Source organism: Brassica napus, chromosome C6 (genome assembly GCF_020379485.1).
Source record: "Brassica napus cultivar Da-Ae chromosome C6, Da-Ae, whole genome shotgun sequence".
NCBI classification, from domain to species: Eukaryota; Viridiplantae; Streptophyta; class Magnoliopsida; order Brassicales; family Brassicaceae; genus Brassica; species Brassica napus.
Genome location: NC_063449.1, coordinates 34,662,575 through 34,679,056, shown reverse-complemented (window position 1 = coordinate 34,679,056; position 16,482 = coordinate 34,662,575). Strand labels below are relative to the sequence as shown.

Sequence of the window (16,482 nt, the reverse complement as noted above, 5' to 3'; positions counted from 1 at the left end):
CAGAGACGTCTGGGCTAGCGACGCAGATTGTATGGGGCGTGGGTGCAGAGACGTTTGCATTCGACGCAGCTTTGGAGGGCAGGGGTACAGAGACAGACTGTACTAGCGACGCAGCGTATGTATATATATATCCGTATGAGTAGATGCGGTGTGTATGGACTAGCTATATGCTATCATCGCATTGTTTGTGTTATGTGATGCTTTAGGCATCTTGTTTGTTCATGTTAGAGCTAAACTTCCATAGTGGGAGTTCTATTTACTCAAGTCAGTGGTTTACGTGTTTAGCATCCCATACCTCACGGAGTAACTCCCCTGTTGCTCACCCCTCTTTCTTCCCTTGCAGGAGAGCTTGATGAGTAGTTTGATATCTGGACGGTTTTGTGTCTTTTGGATCATTGTATTTTATTTCGATTTTAATTAACTTTTCGATTTACAACGGTTGAATCCTCTGCCGTCATGGGCTTCCCAAAGCCAATCCTTGAGCATGTCCATTTGCTATACCATCTCTTGAACCATTAATAGTTCTAACTCATTTCACTCCCTTACTTTGGTCCAACAAAGTGGTATACGACAAGACCTACCATAAATAGCCTCATCCGGTGTCATCTCAATGCTCGAACAATAGTTGCCGGGATGTTACGCAATGTTTTTAGAAACTTATGGATGACAAGTAGGGCTGTCTGAAAGTGCTAAACCCGTGTCGTTATGAACTTCTCCCGAATTGGCAATAAGTATTGTTAGGTTCAGACAACCGTTTAAGACAAAACAAAATGAATATGTTAGTAGTACATGAGACTCTTATTATTACTACATCAAATCCAGATTCGATTTATCCGAATTGTTAACTTTTTAAAAGTGAATACTCTTGAAATTACTACTCAAATATTTTTGTGGAAAAGAAAACAAGAACATTTTTAAAAAATAATATTTTTGGATTCTTGTGCTTATCTCATTGGTAAATAGTTGGATATAAAAGAATAATAAAAAAAAAGGAATGGCGACAATAACAACACGAAGAACGAAAGGTTTGTGTTTTCAATGCCCTGAAGTGTTTTGGACGGTACAGATGACGCAGATGAGAATCTAACGGACTGAATTCTCTGTAGCACTAACGTCTCCTGCTTTATTTCATCTGAGCATTTGTCTGAAAAATACAACGAAAGGCATCTTTTTCACTCTCTCTCTTATCTATCGTCAAAACTCGTCTCTGTTGTCTCTCTCTCTCTCTTTCTCGCCTAATTCCAGGGAGCCCGAAGTCAAATTTCTCATCTTTGCGAGGTTGGTGGTTGAAATCTCGAATATGAATTAAATAAATGTTTCACTGTTGATAAAGTTTTCATTTTTTTTTGTTCGTTGGTGAATCTGAAATTAGTATGTTTTGGTGTTCGATTAAGGGTTGGTGTAGCTACGCCATGCTCCTTAGGTTTAGGTTTATGCCCTTTACGGATCTTGATGGGCAAAAAGAAAGTTTTTTTAATGTCCTAGGGCACAAAAGATCTGGTGTTTGTTGTTGGAATTGTACATTTTAGGTTTTATGAAAATGCCCTTTACATTTTCATCTTGGGGGGTCTACAAAATGTAGCAAAGTTTGCATTTTTTTTGGGTTTTCGATTCTTCTAGGGACTTTTATTGAACCTAAGGTTGCTCTTAAATGGATTCTTTTGCATTTCCTTTTAACTTTCTTTCTGCTTTTAGTACTGCAGAGAGTACATATAACCCAAAAGGTCAATGCTCTTTAACCCAAATGTTGGTCTCATTTTTGACAGGAGTTTTAGCAATGGAAGGAGTTCCAAATCCTAACCATTACGACAAGTCTATAGTGCTAGATGTTAAACCACTGAGAAGTCTAAGACCTGTTTTTCCAAATGGCAATCAAGGTCCACCCTTTGTTGGAGTTCCACCTTTTGGCCCTTCTTCTTCTTCTTCCACTGGATACTCACCTTTCTTCCCATTTGGATCACAACCACCTACGCAAGACACTCCAGATCTCAACCAAACTCAGTACACACCTCCTCCATCGTTTGTTCCACCTCTTCAATCATACAGATCACCCACTACTACTGCATCAAACGGCCCTAGCAGCTCAACCGGAGCTAAAAGAGGTCGTCCTAAGGGAAGCGGCAACGCCAAGAAAAAAGACAAGACAGTCCCCCAAGAGCCTACTTTGGATGTTCAGGTTGTGAAGCGTTTCAGCGGAGTTTTCGACAGCGGGATCAGTGCAGCAGAGCGAGAAGACGGCAACGTGGACTTAGTAAGCACCGTGCTGATGCGTTTTGATGCTGTTAGAAGGCGCCTCAGCCAAGTAGAGTACGCAAAGGCCGCGACCGCTAAAGCAGCAGGCTCTTTGATGAGCAATGGAGTGAGGACAAACATGAAGAAGAGAGTTGGAACGGTTCCCGGAATAGAGGTCGGAGACATCTTCTTTTCTCGGATAGAGATGTGCTTAGTGGGTCTCCACATGCAGACTATGGCCGGCATTGACTACATAACAAGCAAGGCCGCTGGTGCAGATGAGGAGCCTCTAGCTACCAGCATTGTTTCGGCCGGACGCTACGACGGCGAGGCCCAGGATCCTGAGTCTTTAATCTACAGTGGACAAGGAGGGAATGCGGACAAGAACAAACAAGCGTCTGATCAGAAGCTTGAGAGAGGGAATCTAGCGTTGGAGAGAAGCTTGAGGAAGGGGAATGGAGTGAGAGTCATAAGAGGAGAGGAGGATCCAGCTAGCAAAACGGGGAAGATCTATATTTACGATGGGCTTTATACAATCTCAGAGTCATGGGTAGAGAAAGGCAAGTCTGGCTGCAACACGTTTAAGTATAGATTAGTGAGAGTGCCTGGTCAGCCACCTGCTTTTGGGTTCTGGAAAGCTGTTCATAAGTGGAAAGAAGGTTTGATGACTCCAAGAAGAGGACTTATCCTTCCGGATATCACTTCAGGTGTTGAGAGCAAACCTGTCTCGCTTGTGAATGACTTTGATGATGAGAAGGGGCCTTCTTATTTCACTTACATCTCCACTCTCAAACACTCGGAAGCCTTTAGAATAACCCAGCAGCACACAGCAACTGGTTGCTCCTGCCGTGGCTTGTGTGCGCCGGGAGATCTAAATTGCTCTTGCATCAGAATGAATGGTGGTGATCTTCCTTACCTTAATGGCGTTATGCTTGTTTCCAGGAGGCCAATGGTATATGAATGTGGTTCAACCTGTCCGTGTAACCCCAGTTGCAAAAACAAAGTGATTCAGACAGGACTTAAGTTCCGCATGGAAGTGTTTAAGACGGCGAACCGTGGTTGGGGTTTACGTTCTTGGGATCCCATTCGTGCTGGCTCTTTCATATGTGAATATGCTGGTGAGGTCAAAGACCAAGAAACGCTTAGAATGGACCAAGAAGAGGATGAGTTCGTCTTTGACACGTCTCGTGTGTATAACTCGTTTAAGTGGAACTATGAGCCTGCGTTAGTAGATGAGGATCCTTCAGATGAACTCCCCGAGGAGTTTAATCTCCCAGCACCGCTCTTGATCAGTGCTAAGAACTTCGGCAATGTAGCTCGGTTCATGAACCACAGCTGCTCCCCCAACGTTCTGTGGCAGCCAGTTATTTGTGAAGGAAACGGTGAACCGGTTGTCCACATTGCTTTCTTTGCTATTCGTCACATTCCTCCAATGGCTGAACTGACGTATGATTATGGAGTCTCCCTTACATCTGAGGCCAGAGATGGGAGCCTTTTACATGGAAAGAGGCAGTGTAACTGTGGTTCTGTGAAATGTCGTGGTTCATTCGGATGATCTGAGAAAATGTAAACCCTTGATCTCTACCTTTTCTTTGTACTTTTGGATATGATTCTGAACACTAATGGTCTGAAACCATTTCTGTTTGTTACAGGGCCAAGAGTAGAAAGAGGGTGACGGCTTTTGGAAACTGTGTATGCATTTGCATGTTCTGTGGCGATGCAAACACTTGTAATGTAATGTATTGTATTGGCATCACATCGGCTTTAGGTTCCATGCTCATAGGTTTGGTAAAATTAAACTCTAGAGCGATTTAGTTATGTTCTTTAAGCTTTCTGTAACAACTTATCCGTAGACTTCAAGAATGAGAAGGAAAAAAATTGATGTTTGTTTGGTATTAGTAGTCAATGTTCTTCATGTAATCCTTGGAAAGCTTTGTTTCCATGATGAGTTTCTGTTCACATCATTATCATCATCTCCAAACAAACTCTTCATGTGATCTCAAAGTGGAACCAAAGCTTGCAAATTTTGTAAGAGTAAGAGGGAGATCACTCTGAAGCCTGTCAGAAGGAATCAGTTGAGACTGGGAATGATAAGAACAGCTTCTAACTTGATTCACTTGTCAAGGTGTTCTATAGCAGAGTGACGTATGAGGTTTCCCGGTTCTCCAGATAGGAATATCAGAAAGATAAGAAAATTTGATACACAATTAGTCACTGCAAGTCTGCAAGTAACCAGGTTGGAGAAAATCACCAGCTATAACGGATTTCAACTCTCCTGCAGACATTATAACTGGTTCAACTCCCATGGTTTTGGATATAAGTTTGGTCTGTAACGTTCTGCCTTGTCCTTTACATCCTCTCCCTAGATACCTAGGCAGCCGGGAAAATAAAACCAAAATGTTCAAGAGATGGTGGACAGTTTTCAATCACTGAATCTAAACAGAGAAGCAGGAGGTGCATTCATTACCTCTAAGATCAATGAAATTTTTATATTTAGAGAGCTAGCAAGGTATTTATTTCTTCACAATGTGGACTGCGGCAGAACACAATGTTAAGGTAAAGTGGTCACGATACACCCAGTCTGGAGTAACATCCTGTCCTCCTTGGTGGACACGAGCTGGAGCAGCGCTTCTCTGTTTATTCTTAGGTATGCTTTTCAAGCTACAGTACACTCTCTGTTGCGAGAGAGGAATGGTAAAAAAACATGGTGAACCAACGTGACCAAGCTCATCTTAATAGTTTCATTGATAAGTTGATTAGAAACCGTATCGACTCGCTTTGAGGCAGCAAGAATGGTAGATTTGACAAGTATTATCGTTGATGAAGAGAGAAACACAATTTATTTGGTTTTAGATTTATAGTAATTTTTTTCACAAACAGAGCTGCATTCTTTGTCAAAAAGTTTTTTTTTTATTTAAATAAATTTAACATTTATTCAAAAAAAATGTTAAGGTAAAGTGAAAGTAAGAAAGAAATATTGCAGAATGAATCCAACAAGATCAATACAAAGTTCCACACTATAAAATATACAATATAATGTGTGTTGAGAGAGTTGCATTTATATACACATCATCATCATCAAATGTGAATGGAATTTAACAAACAGAAAATAAAGTTGGAGTGGACAATATAGAATGAGATCTAATCCATACAATCTCCCAGTGTAGATCATCGGCAGACCCAGACCCTTGCCACTCTTTGGTCATCTCTTCCATGTGGCATGAAATCATTCTTTTAGAAGCATTTATACACGTATGTACGAGTTACAATGGGTTTTAAATTAAAATAAAGCACATTAAAACACTCAATAGAATATTCAGCAGCATATGGGGTATTAAATTTTCACAGTAGCGGCCCTAGATAGAAGCAGCGGAGCTTCCGGCCTTATAGAAATATATAAAATTTTCGGCCGATAACTTTAGTAATTTCTTGTAGGTGAGTTGGTTAAAGCTTGTAGAGATAGTACTAATGGTGTTTTGGACTTTCTCAGCGCCGGGCTTGGGTATTAATAAAATGTTATCGGTGATTATTCTTAGCGGATATAATTCAACTCACATTGTCATTAGCCCAACATTGAATTTGATTTGAATTACTCCAATGTGTATTTTTTTGTTTAAGAATTAAGGCGTCTACAAGTATATATTTTATATCTTGTATCCATATAAAAATATTGTAGCATGTTAATTTTATGTTTTATAATTTAATAATATGTGTATTAATAATATATTAATTAATTATGTTAACCAGATATTAAAACCACAATCAATTGTTTCTAGTTTTAGCTTGTTGTTTGATAAGTCAATCAACAATTATCGGCTTGTGATGAACAGTTTTAGCTTGTTGTTTGATTTTAATTCGGTAAAAAAATATTACACCTGTTAGAATCTTGTTGTGTAGTAGATAGTTGTAAAATAAACTTGACGAGTTCTAGAACTACAGAAGTTAAATATTCAGCCATCCAATTGTCATGTATATTATTCTTCAACTTCTATATTTTTCATAATCGAATTACAGAAGTTCATTACTTTTGATTATGTAAAAATTGTGCATCTATATTTTTCATAATCGAATTACAGAAGTTCATTACTTTTGATTATGTAAAAATTGTGCAAAGCAAAAAACAGCTTACTTTGTGGATATAATATAAAACAATTTGCATAAATATAAAGTTGATGACTATAATCAGTGACTGTCATTTGAAAAACACTTGTTTTTGTAGATATATTATAAAACAACTTGTATACAAATACAAAGATGATCAATTGGATAACTCTTTTAAGAACAATTGACTTTGAAAAATGAGTGGTTTCAACACAATTGGTTACGTGGTGGAACTAACTAAAACTACTTATCATAAACAATTCTCTCTCAAATTAATACTCAAAAGATATTCTAATTTAGATTCACTTCCATTAGTTTGTGTGTTTGTTTAAACATCAAATATTTTTCACTGTTGATATCTGAGTTCTATAATTATCTATTTAAGTGACGTATTTTACATGTGTTTATGGGACTATATCATTCACTACATCGATGTATTATTCTTTTGTATCTTACATACGCTCACTACATCGAGTTATTATTCTTTTGTATCTTACATATGTCTATCTTCCCAAAGACTAGAAAGACACCCAAATTTTTGGTTGATAGAGAATCAAAGTCAAGTAGACCACTGAATCAGACTCGCATGCTGAAACATTTCAGTGTCTCCAGTCTTCTCCAGAAAGACCATGAGAAGAATCAAAATTCTATCATTTATTTATGATTTGATTTCTCGCGCACTGGCCCATAAAATTTCACCTTTAGAATTTCAGTCATTAGACCACTATCTATGCATGTATTTTTAGATCAAAAAAGATTTATATGGTATTTCATATGTTCGATAGTTCCTTACCGTGTTAATTACCCAATTTTGGTCCTTGAGATTCAGCGGCTGATACTTGATGAATTATTATTTCTGTTACAACACACCCCCAGGAGGATGAACCCGTCTGGATGCATACGCTAAGAGGCACATACGCCGACCTTCCGCTGCATGGCTGGTTCCTCCACCGCCATGTTGGGTGGATGTAGTCATGGGCATATTATCCGAAACCCGAAAACCGAACCGGAACCGAACCAAAAAAACCGGGACCTAAACCGGACCGAAAATTACAAAAACCCGAACGGTTCCTATATTTCTAAATCCGAAAAACCGAAACCGAACCGGGACCGAACCGAGAACCGAACGGGTACCCAAATATTTTGAATATATTAAAAAAAATATTATTTTTAATTTTAATATATATAAAATATAATTTATAAATAAAAAATATCTACAAAAATCCGAACTACCCGAATAACCCGGACATGTTTTCGGTTTTTTCCGGGTTTAGATCGGGTTTTCGGGGGTTTTTTGGTTTTTTGGGCTTTAAACCCGAACCATACCCGAATTATTTGTAATACGGTTCCATTTCGGGTTTTATAAAAAAATAGAAACCCGACCCGAACCCGACACTATCCGAACCGAACCGATCCGAAAAATGTCCGGTTCCTAAACGGTTCCTAAATATCCCAATCCGAATAACCCGAAAACCGAATAAACCGAACCGACCCGAACCGAAAACCCGAATGCCCAGCACTAGGTGGCTACTAACGCTGCAGCCAAACTCTGTTTCTGAAAAACTTTGTTTATCTGCTATTATGGAACTATGTTTATCTGTTTATGTTAGACCTAACTATCTGTTTGTTTATGCTATTATGGAGGATTTTCCTATTCGTATGAATCTATGTTGGGTGTTTGAAAGAATCGAATAACTTCGCATACAATGATAAAAAAGTAACTTGAGTAAAATCTTGGTAGCAAATCTCTTTTGTTAATTGGACTTTGATATGATTAAAGAATAAAAAATCAATTATCTAGGGAGATCTCGGCTTGCGTTTCAATCACAAACATAAGACCACAAAACAATGAAGTAGCATGTTCCTTTGGTGACAAGCCCGAAACAAAACACTTCAAATGTTTCCACATTTCTGTACAGTTAACATCAGCCCTAATACAAGAACCCTAATGCAGAATCCTAATCCGATGTGGAAAAAGTTGCAAAAACGCCATATAGCTTTGCTATAAAAAAAGATGCACAAAAAAAGTTTGAAAAAGAGAACACAATGGCTCCCACTTATGCTAAATACTTTCTTAATCTTGGTTAATTACCAACATCAGATCCCTGCCCTGAGCTGTCTGTCACTGTCAGAGTCTGCATAAGGAAAGAGGAATGCAAGTAAGCTTGTATGGAGATGTGATGCTGACAAGGGAGAAGAAGTCTCTCAACATATACCACTAGAACATGAGCCTGATCCACTATTAGAACTCTTAGAGCTACTTGATCCACCATCATTTACTGCTTGTCGAACTGGAGGTGCCACAGGACTTAAAATGTCAGAAACCACATTAAAGTAAAGTTGTTGCAATGGGGCTAAAAGACTAATATGGTACACGCATGAACTAAAATCTCACCTGATTTTGTAACTATTGGCGACTCAGGGCTAGTTACTAGGGTGTTCTGTAAACATGAAAGAAGAGTCATTAGAGTCTAGATACTAGTTAATACGGTAAAACAAAGGAAAGTGAGTAGCACTTAGTTATTTGCTCCTCCCCAGTTTTTGGACACTGTTGTGAACAGATTCAGCATCTCTCAAGCTCTCCTTATATTCAGTCACATATCTGTAAAGCTCCCAAAGAGTTTGGAGATCAAGACTATCAATATCTAACTCAATCTCATCTTCTTGTTGAGCGAGTTTCGGGTTCCTCTTCTTTATAATCTGAACAACTGCCTCTAGCTTGTTGAAAGGCAAATCCTGAAGATCTTCACTAAGTCTCTGCTTCTCATCAAACGCCAAGTCCCTCTTTCCACATGCCTCTTCTTCTTCTTCACGCTTCTCAAAGGGAACAGTTAGAGCTGCAGGCTCCACTGGGTTTGTCATAGATTCTGCTCTCTCCAAAGTCCTATTCTCAACTATAGGATCTTGTAGTGGTAATGGCTCCACACAACGAGTTTTTGTTGAAACAGGACGTTGTTGTTGCCTCCTATTAAGAGACTCAAACTGTGTTTCAAGCGGCCTCCATTTCTCTTCAAACATTTTCAACAAAAACTCAGCCATACTATGCACATCATGCCCCCACAGGGTTATACATTATCGCATTGTTAAAAGTAAGTCTCACATCCTCAGCAAACTCCAAGGGTGAAGTGTAACAACTCTCCCTCAACTTACTCTTCAATGTCCCCAAATCCAAAGGCTTCTTAACGATAGTGTGGTAATGATGTAAACCAAGCTTAGCCGCATCCACTGGCGCGTTGAATATCCATCCAAACTTGTGTTTTATCAACCTCGTTAGCAAACTGTCGCAGTTCTTTAGAATTTGAATAATACCTTTGTCTCCGCCCTTTTTAACACTGTTTGCTGTTTTCAGCTTCGTGTCAGGCACTGGCGTCTCTGCTAGCTGCTATCCCGAGACCAAAGTCTGCGACGATGTTGTTAGCTCGTTTGATCAAGCTCCTAACTTTACCCAGCTCTGTTTATGCTTCGCCTTTGAAACTCCACCGCCGATGATAGCACCAGACGCCGTTCCCTCGTTGACTATTTCCTCAACCCTAGGAAAGCAATTGTGAGTCGCGCGGCGTCGCGAGAATAACACACGCGCTCTAAGAACCTAAGAAACTACACGAGTATCTTTATCCCTAGGATCTAGGCCTGGGACTTATTATCCGAGATCCGGATTCGATCCGAGATCTGCTCCGGATCCGCTCTGAAAATAGGATATCCGGGGTGCCCGGATCCGAATCCGGATAGTAAAATCTTGGATCCGTGCAAACCGAATCCGGATCCGGATATCCGGATCCGGATCCGTATTTTTAAAATACATTAAACTTTTAAATTTTATTAATATTTATATTTGATATATTAATATTTATACATGAATTAATCTTATAATATTATATTTTAGTTTTACAATATTATAAACATATATAAATATATTTATAAATATTTAATTTATGTATTATATTAAAAAAAAATTAGTATTTTTTGTTAAAAAAATTGATATTTTTTGTTAAAAAATTAATATTTTTTGTTAAAAAAATATTTTTAATTATTTTGACGGATCCGGATCCGGATCCGGATATCCGCGGATAATAGAATATCGAAACGGATATCCGAAACCCGGATATCCGAAAACCACGAATCCGGATCCGGATATTAAATCCACGGATCCGAATCCGGATACCCTAAATTTCCCGGATATCCGGATCCGTCCCAGGGCTACTAGGATCCCATCTGGTTTCTTAAGTACACTTTAATCTATTCTATTAAAAGACAATCAATCTGAAAAACTCTACTTATACAAAGTTGTTTGGACTATTTCCTAAGATTTAATAATTTCATGGTCCTACTTCAATTTCTCCTAACAATATATTTTCATAAATTTCTCTGATTTTTTTTAGATATTATAAGTGTGCCACTCATATATTTATTGTAACTACTATATTACCTTCTATAAATCTCACCCCTTGATCATAAATTTTTCTATTTAGTTATTGATATCCCATATACGATTTACTAACCAACATTTTTTTGATGCAATAATATATATACTCGTGGGTCCATAGACTAATATATTATGTATGTGACCATATATATATTATATAATGTTTATTTTAATTCTTAAATTCATATTTATATAAAACGAATGGTATGGTGCATATCACCATTAAATAATACATGTCATTTGAATTAAAATTGTCTGGTAAGTAATACATCTATTCTATTAAAAGAGAATCGTTCTGAAAAAATCTACTTATACAAGGTTGTTTGGACTATTTCCTAAAAGTTAATAATTTCATGGTCCTACTTAAATTTCTCCTAACAATATATTTTCATAAATTTCTCTGATTTTCTTTAGATATTATAAGTGTGCCACTCATATATTTATGGTAACTACTATATTACTTTCTATAAATCTCACCCCTTGATTATAAATTTTTCCATTTAGTTATTGATATCCCATATACGATTTACTAACTACCATTTTTTTGATACAATAATATATAAACTCGTGGGTCCATAGACTAATCTATTATGTATGTGACCATATATATATTATATAATGTTTATTTTAATTCTTAAATTCATATCTATATAAAACGAATGGTATGATGCATATCACCATTAAATAATACATGCCATTTGAATTAAAATTGTCTGGTAAGTAATACATGTATTTTTAAAAATGAGTTAATGAAGTATGATAAATAATTATCACAAAATCATGTTTTACTATAGAACCGATCAAACTTAGTAGTATATTATATTATTTTCAGTTCATAAAAAACGATATGAACATATAAGTACTGAACAAATTTGAAAAAATGCATATGAAGTTAGTTAAAAATTATCCTCGGGCCAACTTATTTAATTGAGTTTTTACTATAATTCAGATACAACCACTTAAATTATATTATGGAAAATTAAAAAATAAAAATAATTTAGAAAATATTGCTCCATATTCTCTCTTTTTTTATTTATAAAAAAAAATAAGTTGACATGATTTTTACTTACGAAGCACAGTTACTAAAATCCAAAATAATGATTAGTATTTTTTTTTTGGGCAACAAATAATGTTTAGTATAAAAGATGCTCAAATACAAGTCCACTTCTGTAATTCAGTTTAAATAACAAAATAAATTTACAAATATAATTAGGTCCAAAATTAATATTTAATATTTATATTATTTAAGTTTCAAGCTTGCAGGTTTTCACAGGTTAGTCAATCATATATTATATACTAAACACATTGAGATTGGTATAAACTCTTCCCTAAGTTTGGAATACCTAAATTAAACAAGATTTTTCTCTTTTGAAAAAGTATTAGCCCCGTGTTTCAAAGCTTGATTCAAAAGTTTGAATTGAGTTTTGAAAAAATATCATCCAATTTATATGGGATTTTATCGGGTCAACCAATATTGGATAGCGGGTTAATGATAGTTTTTATGTTTTTACAGATTTTTATCAGATTTTTATATATAAGGTTTTAACAAAATTCAGACCAGATTTATATGAATCACCTGATTTACTTCTGAGACTGTAGGTTTGGTTCGGGTATGAAAACACTGGTAAAACTATTAAAAGTTCTACAATATATATACTATTAGATTAGTCCAAAATCTGCCAAGTAAATTTTTTGTCTCATCAACTCAACAAATATAACTCTTACAAAATACACACAAAATGCAACGATGACGTTGTAACATAAGAATACACATATAAAATCTAAAATAAACTATTTGATAAATTATATAATTTTAAACTAAAATTCTTTTACTTTTTCAATATAATAACACTTTATAAATTAATAATATACTTCAAAACATCAAAACCAAAATAATAATTCATATCAAACAATATTCTTAATCGGAAAAAAAAACCCGCGTTTTTGAAACGCGGGTCAAAATCTAGTAAAGTAAATTGTAGCTAAGGACTTTACTTAAGAATCACCTAATTTTTGAGTTGAGTTACGATGGTAGTTTCTTAATTTAGGCTCTTTAAAAAAAATTAAATTAAATTTGTCTCTTTCCATCTTCGGTTTCTATAACTAACATTGTATCAGACATGAACTTCCCAAACACATCTTTCAAACACATCTTTCAAGTCCACGGTTTACCAAAAAAGTCATTTCAATTTGAATCGCCCAAATAAATATATTCGATTCTGATTTAGAAGGATTCATAGTCTTTACCTGATAGGATAGCAATGAGGAAGTTTGCCCAAAAAAAGAGTATCATCAACATCCAATGAACAATTACAAATTATAGCAAGATCAGGAAACACCGGAGTACATGACAGACATAGAGTGAGCACTTAAGAGAATAAAATTAAAGGCTAGGACATGTCATATATAAAGCCAAGTATTTCATTTCTTAGGAGATAACTTAAGAACAATAAGAAGCAATCAAATCATACATCTCTCTCCACAAACAACAGATTGACCAAGGAGATATGGAAGTAGGTATGTAATAACACCGGGAATGCATGTCAAAGTCGTGAACTCATAAGAAGCAACCCGAAGAAAAAAAATAGCGAGTACCTTCAGAAACTAAAGCATCAGCCAAAACACAGTTCTAATTCCAAGATACTAATAACTTATATGGCACAAGAAATGGGTCAAATCAACTAGATAGCAAATAAATACCAGTTACATGCAAGAGCTCTAACATTGACAAGAAAACAAATAAACTAGGAAATGCTTCTAAAGAAGAAGTAGAAACCTCGGAAAAGGTTCCAGTAAGCTTGTTCAAGAGCGTGGATTTTCCAAGGGAAGGAAACCCAACAAGTCCAACTCTAGAATCTCCACTTTTGGTGACATCAAAACCTTCGCCAGCAGCAGCATCACCACCTTTTGTAGGCGGTGCAAGAAGGTCTCTTCTTAGCTTGGCAAGTTTGGCCTGCGAAATGGACCAATATAATATCAGAGACAAGCAAATGGAGCGGGAGAAAAAAGTACTAAAATTATTGCATGCCTGGTAAACATATTCATTGAAGCTTTTAGCTATCATCTATATACTCTTAAGGTCCATGCAATAATTTACACTGTGCTATTTGGTATTAACAACAAAACTTATTCATCCAAGTAAGAAACTTTACGAGAGACTATGCCATATATAAATGAAGCTGCCCAATTTGCATTTGATGAGTATAAACAGCTCAACCATTCAAACCTCACTCTAAGCTACACAAAACTGGAAAAATGAAATAGCTTGGGAGGAGAAGAAATTACCTTTAACAAACCCAGATGATGAGCGGTTGCTTTGTTCTTCTGAGTCCTAGCCATCTACACAACATAAAATTGAATAAACCACTCAAATTAACACAGAACAATCAGTCATTTTTCTTAATTGAAAAGAACAAATGTTCCGAATTTACAGTTCTATGCATCCAAAATCGAAGAGCACAAGTGAAGAATCAGAGGATCGTTAAAGATTCGAAGAAAACAAAACTTACCTCATCAGAGGATCGTTAAAGATTTGAAGAACCCACAAAAAGATGAATTGGTGATAAAACAAAAGAAAGAAAAGAAAAAGGAAAAAAGGGGAAAAAAAAATAGGTCCATTGCTTTGCTGACAAGTGGTTGTGAAAACCACCCTAAAAATCGATCACAAAAAACCTAAGCTAAGGATCGCTTATTCGTTTTTCAATTAATTTTGATTTAATTAAATCATTACTTTTGTTTAAAACCCTATTAAGAACCCTGATATTCATGGTCTAAGAGCTTCCGCATCGACGGTTTATAACCGGATCACGGGCTCGGGTGAACCCGTATGATACGGGGTCAAGCCACGCGTCGATAGCAGAGTGGACACGCGAGTCCGCGTGTAGACGGAGAAAAAAAGGGATTCGCGATAGATCATTCATTTTCACTTCTTTCTTCTAAAGCTAGGGTTTCGTTCTCTCCCTGGCGATTTTTCGTGCGACGCGATAGCCGGATCATTTTCTCTTCTTTCTTCGATCTAATCGACGTCGTACTCTCTCGTAGACGATCTGAGGTGATTATCCACTAGTTTCATCGATTGATTCAATCGTTTGGGGTCGAAAGCGTTTTAGGTTAAAAATCGATTTGGGGTTTTGATTTATGGTTTTGGGGGTTTTGTCGTAGGGTTCGAAATCGAAAAGGGGGTATAGATTTCTGGTTTAAGTCATGCGGGTACGTTTATTTGGGATTTGTAATCGATTTAGTTTATAGTTAGGGTTCTAAAAGGAATCGTTTTTTTCTGATGCAGATGGATCCCGCAGTAGAGATAAGAGATTCAAAGAGGACAAAGGAGTACATCAACATGCTCTCTTCTGTGGCTGATTCAGAGTACGGGATTCCGACGAGGTGTCCCTGTGGTGGCAGTATCATTCACGAGGTTCGTGGGAAGGACGACTACGACACTCTTCCTGGGAATCGGTTCTTTACCTGCAAAAACTACGAGGTACGGTTGTTCTTAATTGTATTTTGAATTTTTTATTTTTTAAACGAGATTGATTATTGATTCAAAATTTTTTTTCTTCTTACCAAGGCTGATGAGTTTCATTATCGTCAGCCTTGGGTCATTGGTGTCGAGGAGCAGATCGAACGCCTCACTAAGCGTCTGGAGGAGGTGGAGGTGGTGATAAATTGGGTGCCGGAGGTCAATAACCACATTCAGAGACTGGAGGTAACTAGATTCTAATTTGATTTCAATTTTGTAAAATATTTCTTAATTTTTTATGCATTGACTAACACTGTATGATTGTTCTTTCATGTACATGCAGAGGTTGATAACCTCACTGGGAAGGTTTATAACCTCTCTATGCAGGTTGAGGTCTTGGAGAAGCTCTGCTTCGACTGAAAACAAAAGGTAACCCTTACTCTACACTGGTTAACTACAGTGGTAGCTATCTAGAGTTTAACCACACTTAGTTGAGTTTTAAAAATTATAGGTAGTTGCGTATTCAATGGTAGTGAATGGTTGTGTATCAAATCGGTGTAGTTGAGTTTTTAAAATTTATTTGATGTTCATTCAATGATATCTGTGTAGTTATACCTATGTTGTACTTGTTATAGAGTCATTAAAACACACACACCAAACACTAAAACAAGTATAGAGTAATTAAAATATACACAACAAATAGACACACGAAAAACCAAACACACATACCATACTTAAACTAGTTTAATCAATGCTTGGTAGTTAGACATACACACACACGTAATCAATTTGTTGTACTTTCTAACACTAAAACTAGTATTAAAACATAGGCATGATCCACATCTCAAAACACACCAAACTTTTAAAACTTCTATCTAAAACTAAAAGGAACCAATTTCCCTTAACTCTCACGGGTTCGTTAACCTCCTTGCCTCCCAGAGCAGTCAACCAATAGATATTGGTTGTTCTGAGGTTCCAAATCCTCCGGAAAGGCGGAAGTGGACAACCAAAGAAGATGTGGTGCTGATCAGTGCTTGGTTGAACACCAGCAAGGATCCAATCGTGAGTAATGAGCAGAAGGCTGGCTCATTTTGGAAGCGCATGGAGGAGTGTGTGAATGCAAGCCCTCTGCTCATTGGCTCCGTTCCTAGGGAGTGGAGTCAATGTAAGCAGAGGTGGGGTAGGGTTAATGAACAGGTTTGCAAGTTCGTGGGATGTCACGAAGCTGCTTTGAAGAAGCAAGCCAGTGGACAAACTGAGAGTGATG

General features: G+C 36.7%; 2 protein-coding genes and 1 pseudogene across 5 annotated transcripts; 1 reads left to right on the top strand and 2 right to left on the bottom strand.

The window, feature by feature from the left end:
* Positions 1-1,073: 1,073 nt before the first annotated feature.
* Positions 1,074-4,130, top strand: LOC106406216 (histone-lysine N-methyltransferase, H3 lysine-9 specific SUVH3-like). 2 transcript variants are annotated; one of them, XM_048760057.1, is made up of 3 exons: positions 1,074-1,278; positions 1,767-3,798; positions 3,885-4,130. In XM_048760057.1, the coding sequence occupies exon 2, from the start codon at positions 1,778-1,780 to the stop codon at positions 3,785-3,787; it is 2,010 nt and encodes a 669-aa protein (XP_048616014.1). In that variant the 5' UTR covers positions 1,074-1,278; positions 1,767-1,777; the 3' UTR covers positions 3,788-3,798; positions 3,885-4,130. The 2 variants fall into 2 exon arrangements, with proteins under 2 accessions (XP_048616014.1, XP_048616013.1); XM_048760056.1 differs by lacking the exon at positions 1,074-1,278 and having other exon boundaries at positions 1,730-3,798.
* Positions 4,131-8,104: 3,974 nt separating this feature from the next.
* Positions 8,105-10,838, bottom strand: LOC111202997 (annotated as a pseudogene).
* A 2,212-nt stretch (positions 10,839-13,050) lies between these two features.
* LOC106404697 (developmentally-regulated G-protein 3) lies at positions 13,051-14,403 on the bottom strand. Of its 3 annotated transcripts, none has more exons than XM_013845389.3 (4): positions 14,266-14,403; positions 14,042-14,095; positions 13,533-13,709; positions 13,051-13,351 (listed from the first exon to the last, which is right to left on the bottom strand). In XM_013845389.3, the coding sequence occupies exons 2-4, from the start codon at positions 14,093-14,095 to the stop codon at positions 13,217-13,219; spliced, it is 366 nt and encodes a 121-aa protein (XP_013700843.1). In that variant the 5' UTR covers positions 14,266-14,403; the 3' UTR covers positions 13,051-13,216. The 3 variants fall into 3 exon arrangements, with proteins under 3 accessions (XP_013700843.1, XP_013700842.1, XP_048616012.1); XM_013845388.3 differs by having other exon boundaries at positions 14,188-14,307; XM_048760055.1 differs by having other exon boundaries at positions 13,051-13,327; positions 14,188-14,301.
* Between the last annotated feature and the right edge of the window lie 2,079 nt (positions 14,404-16,482).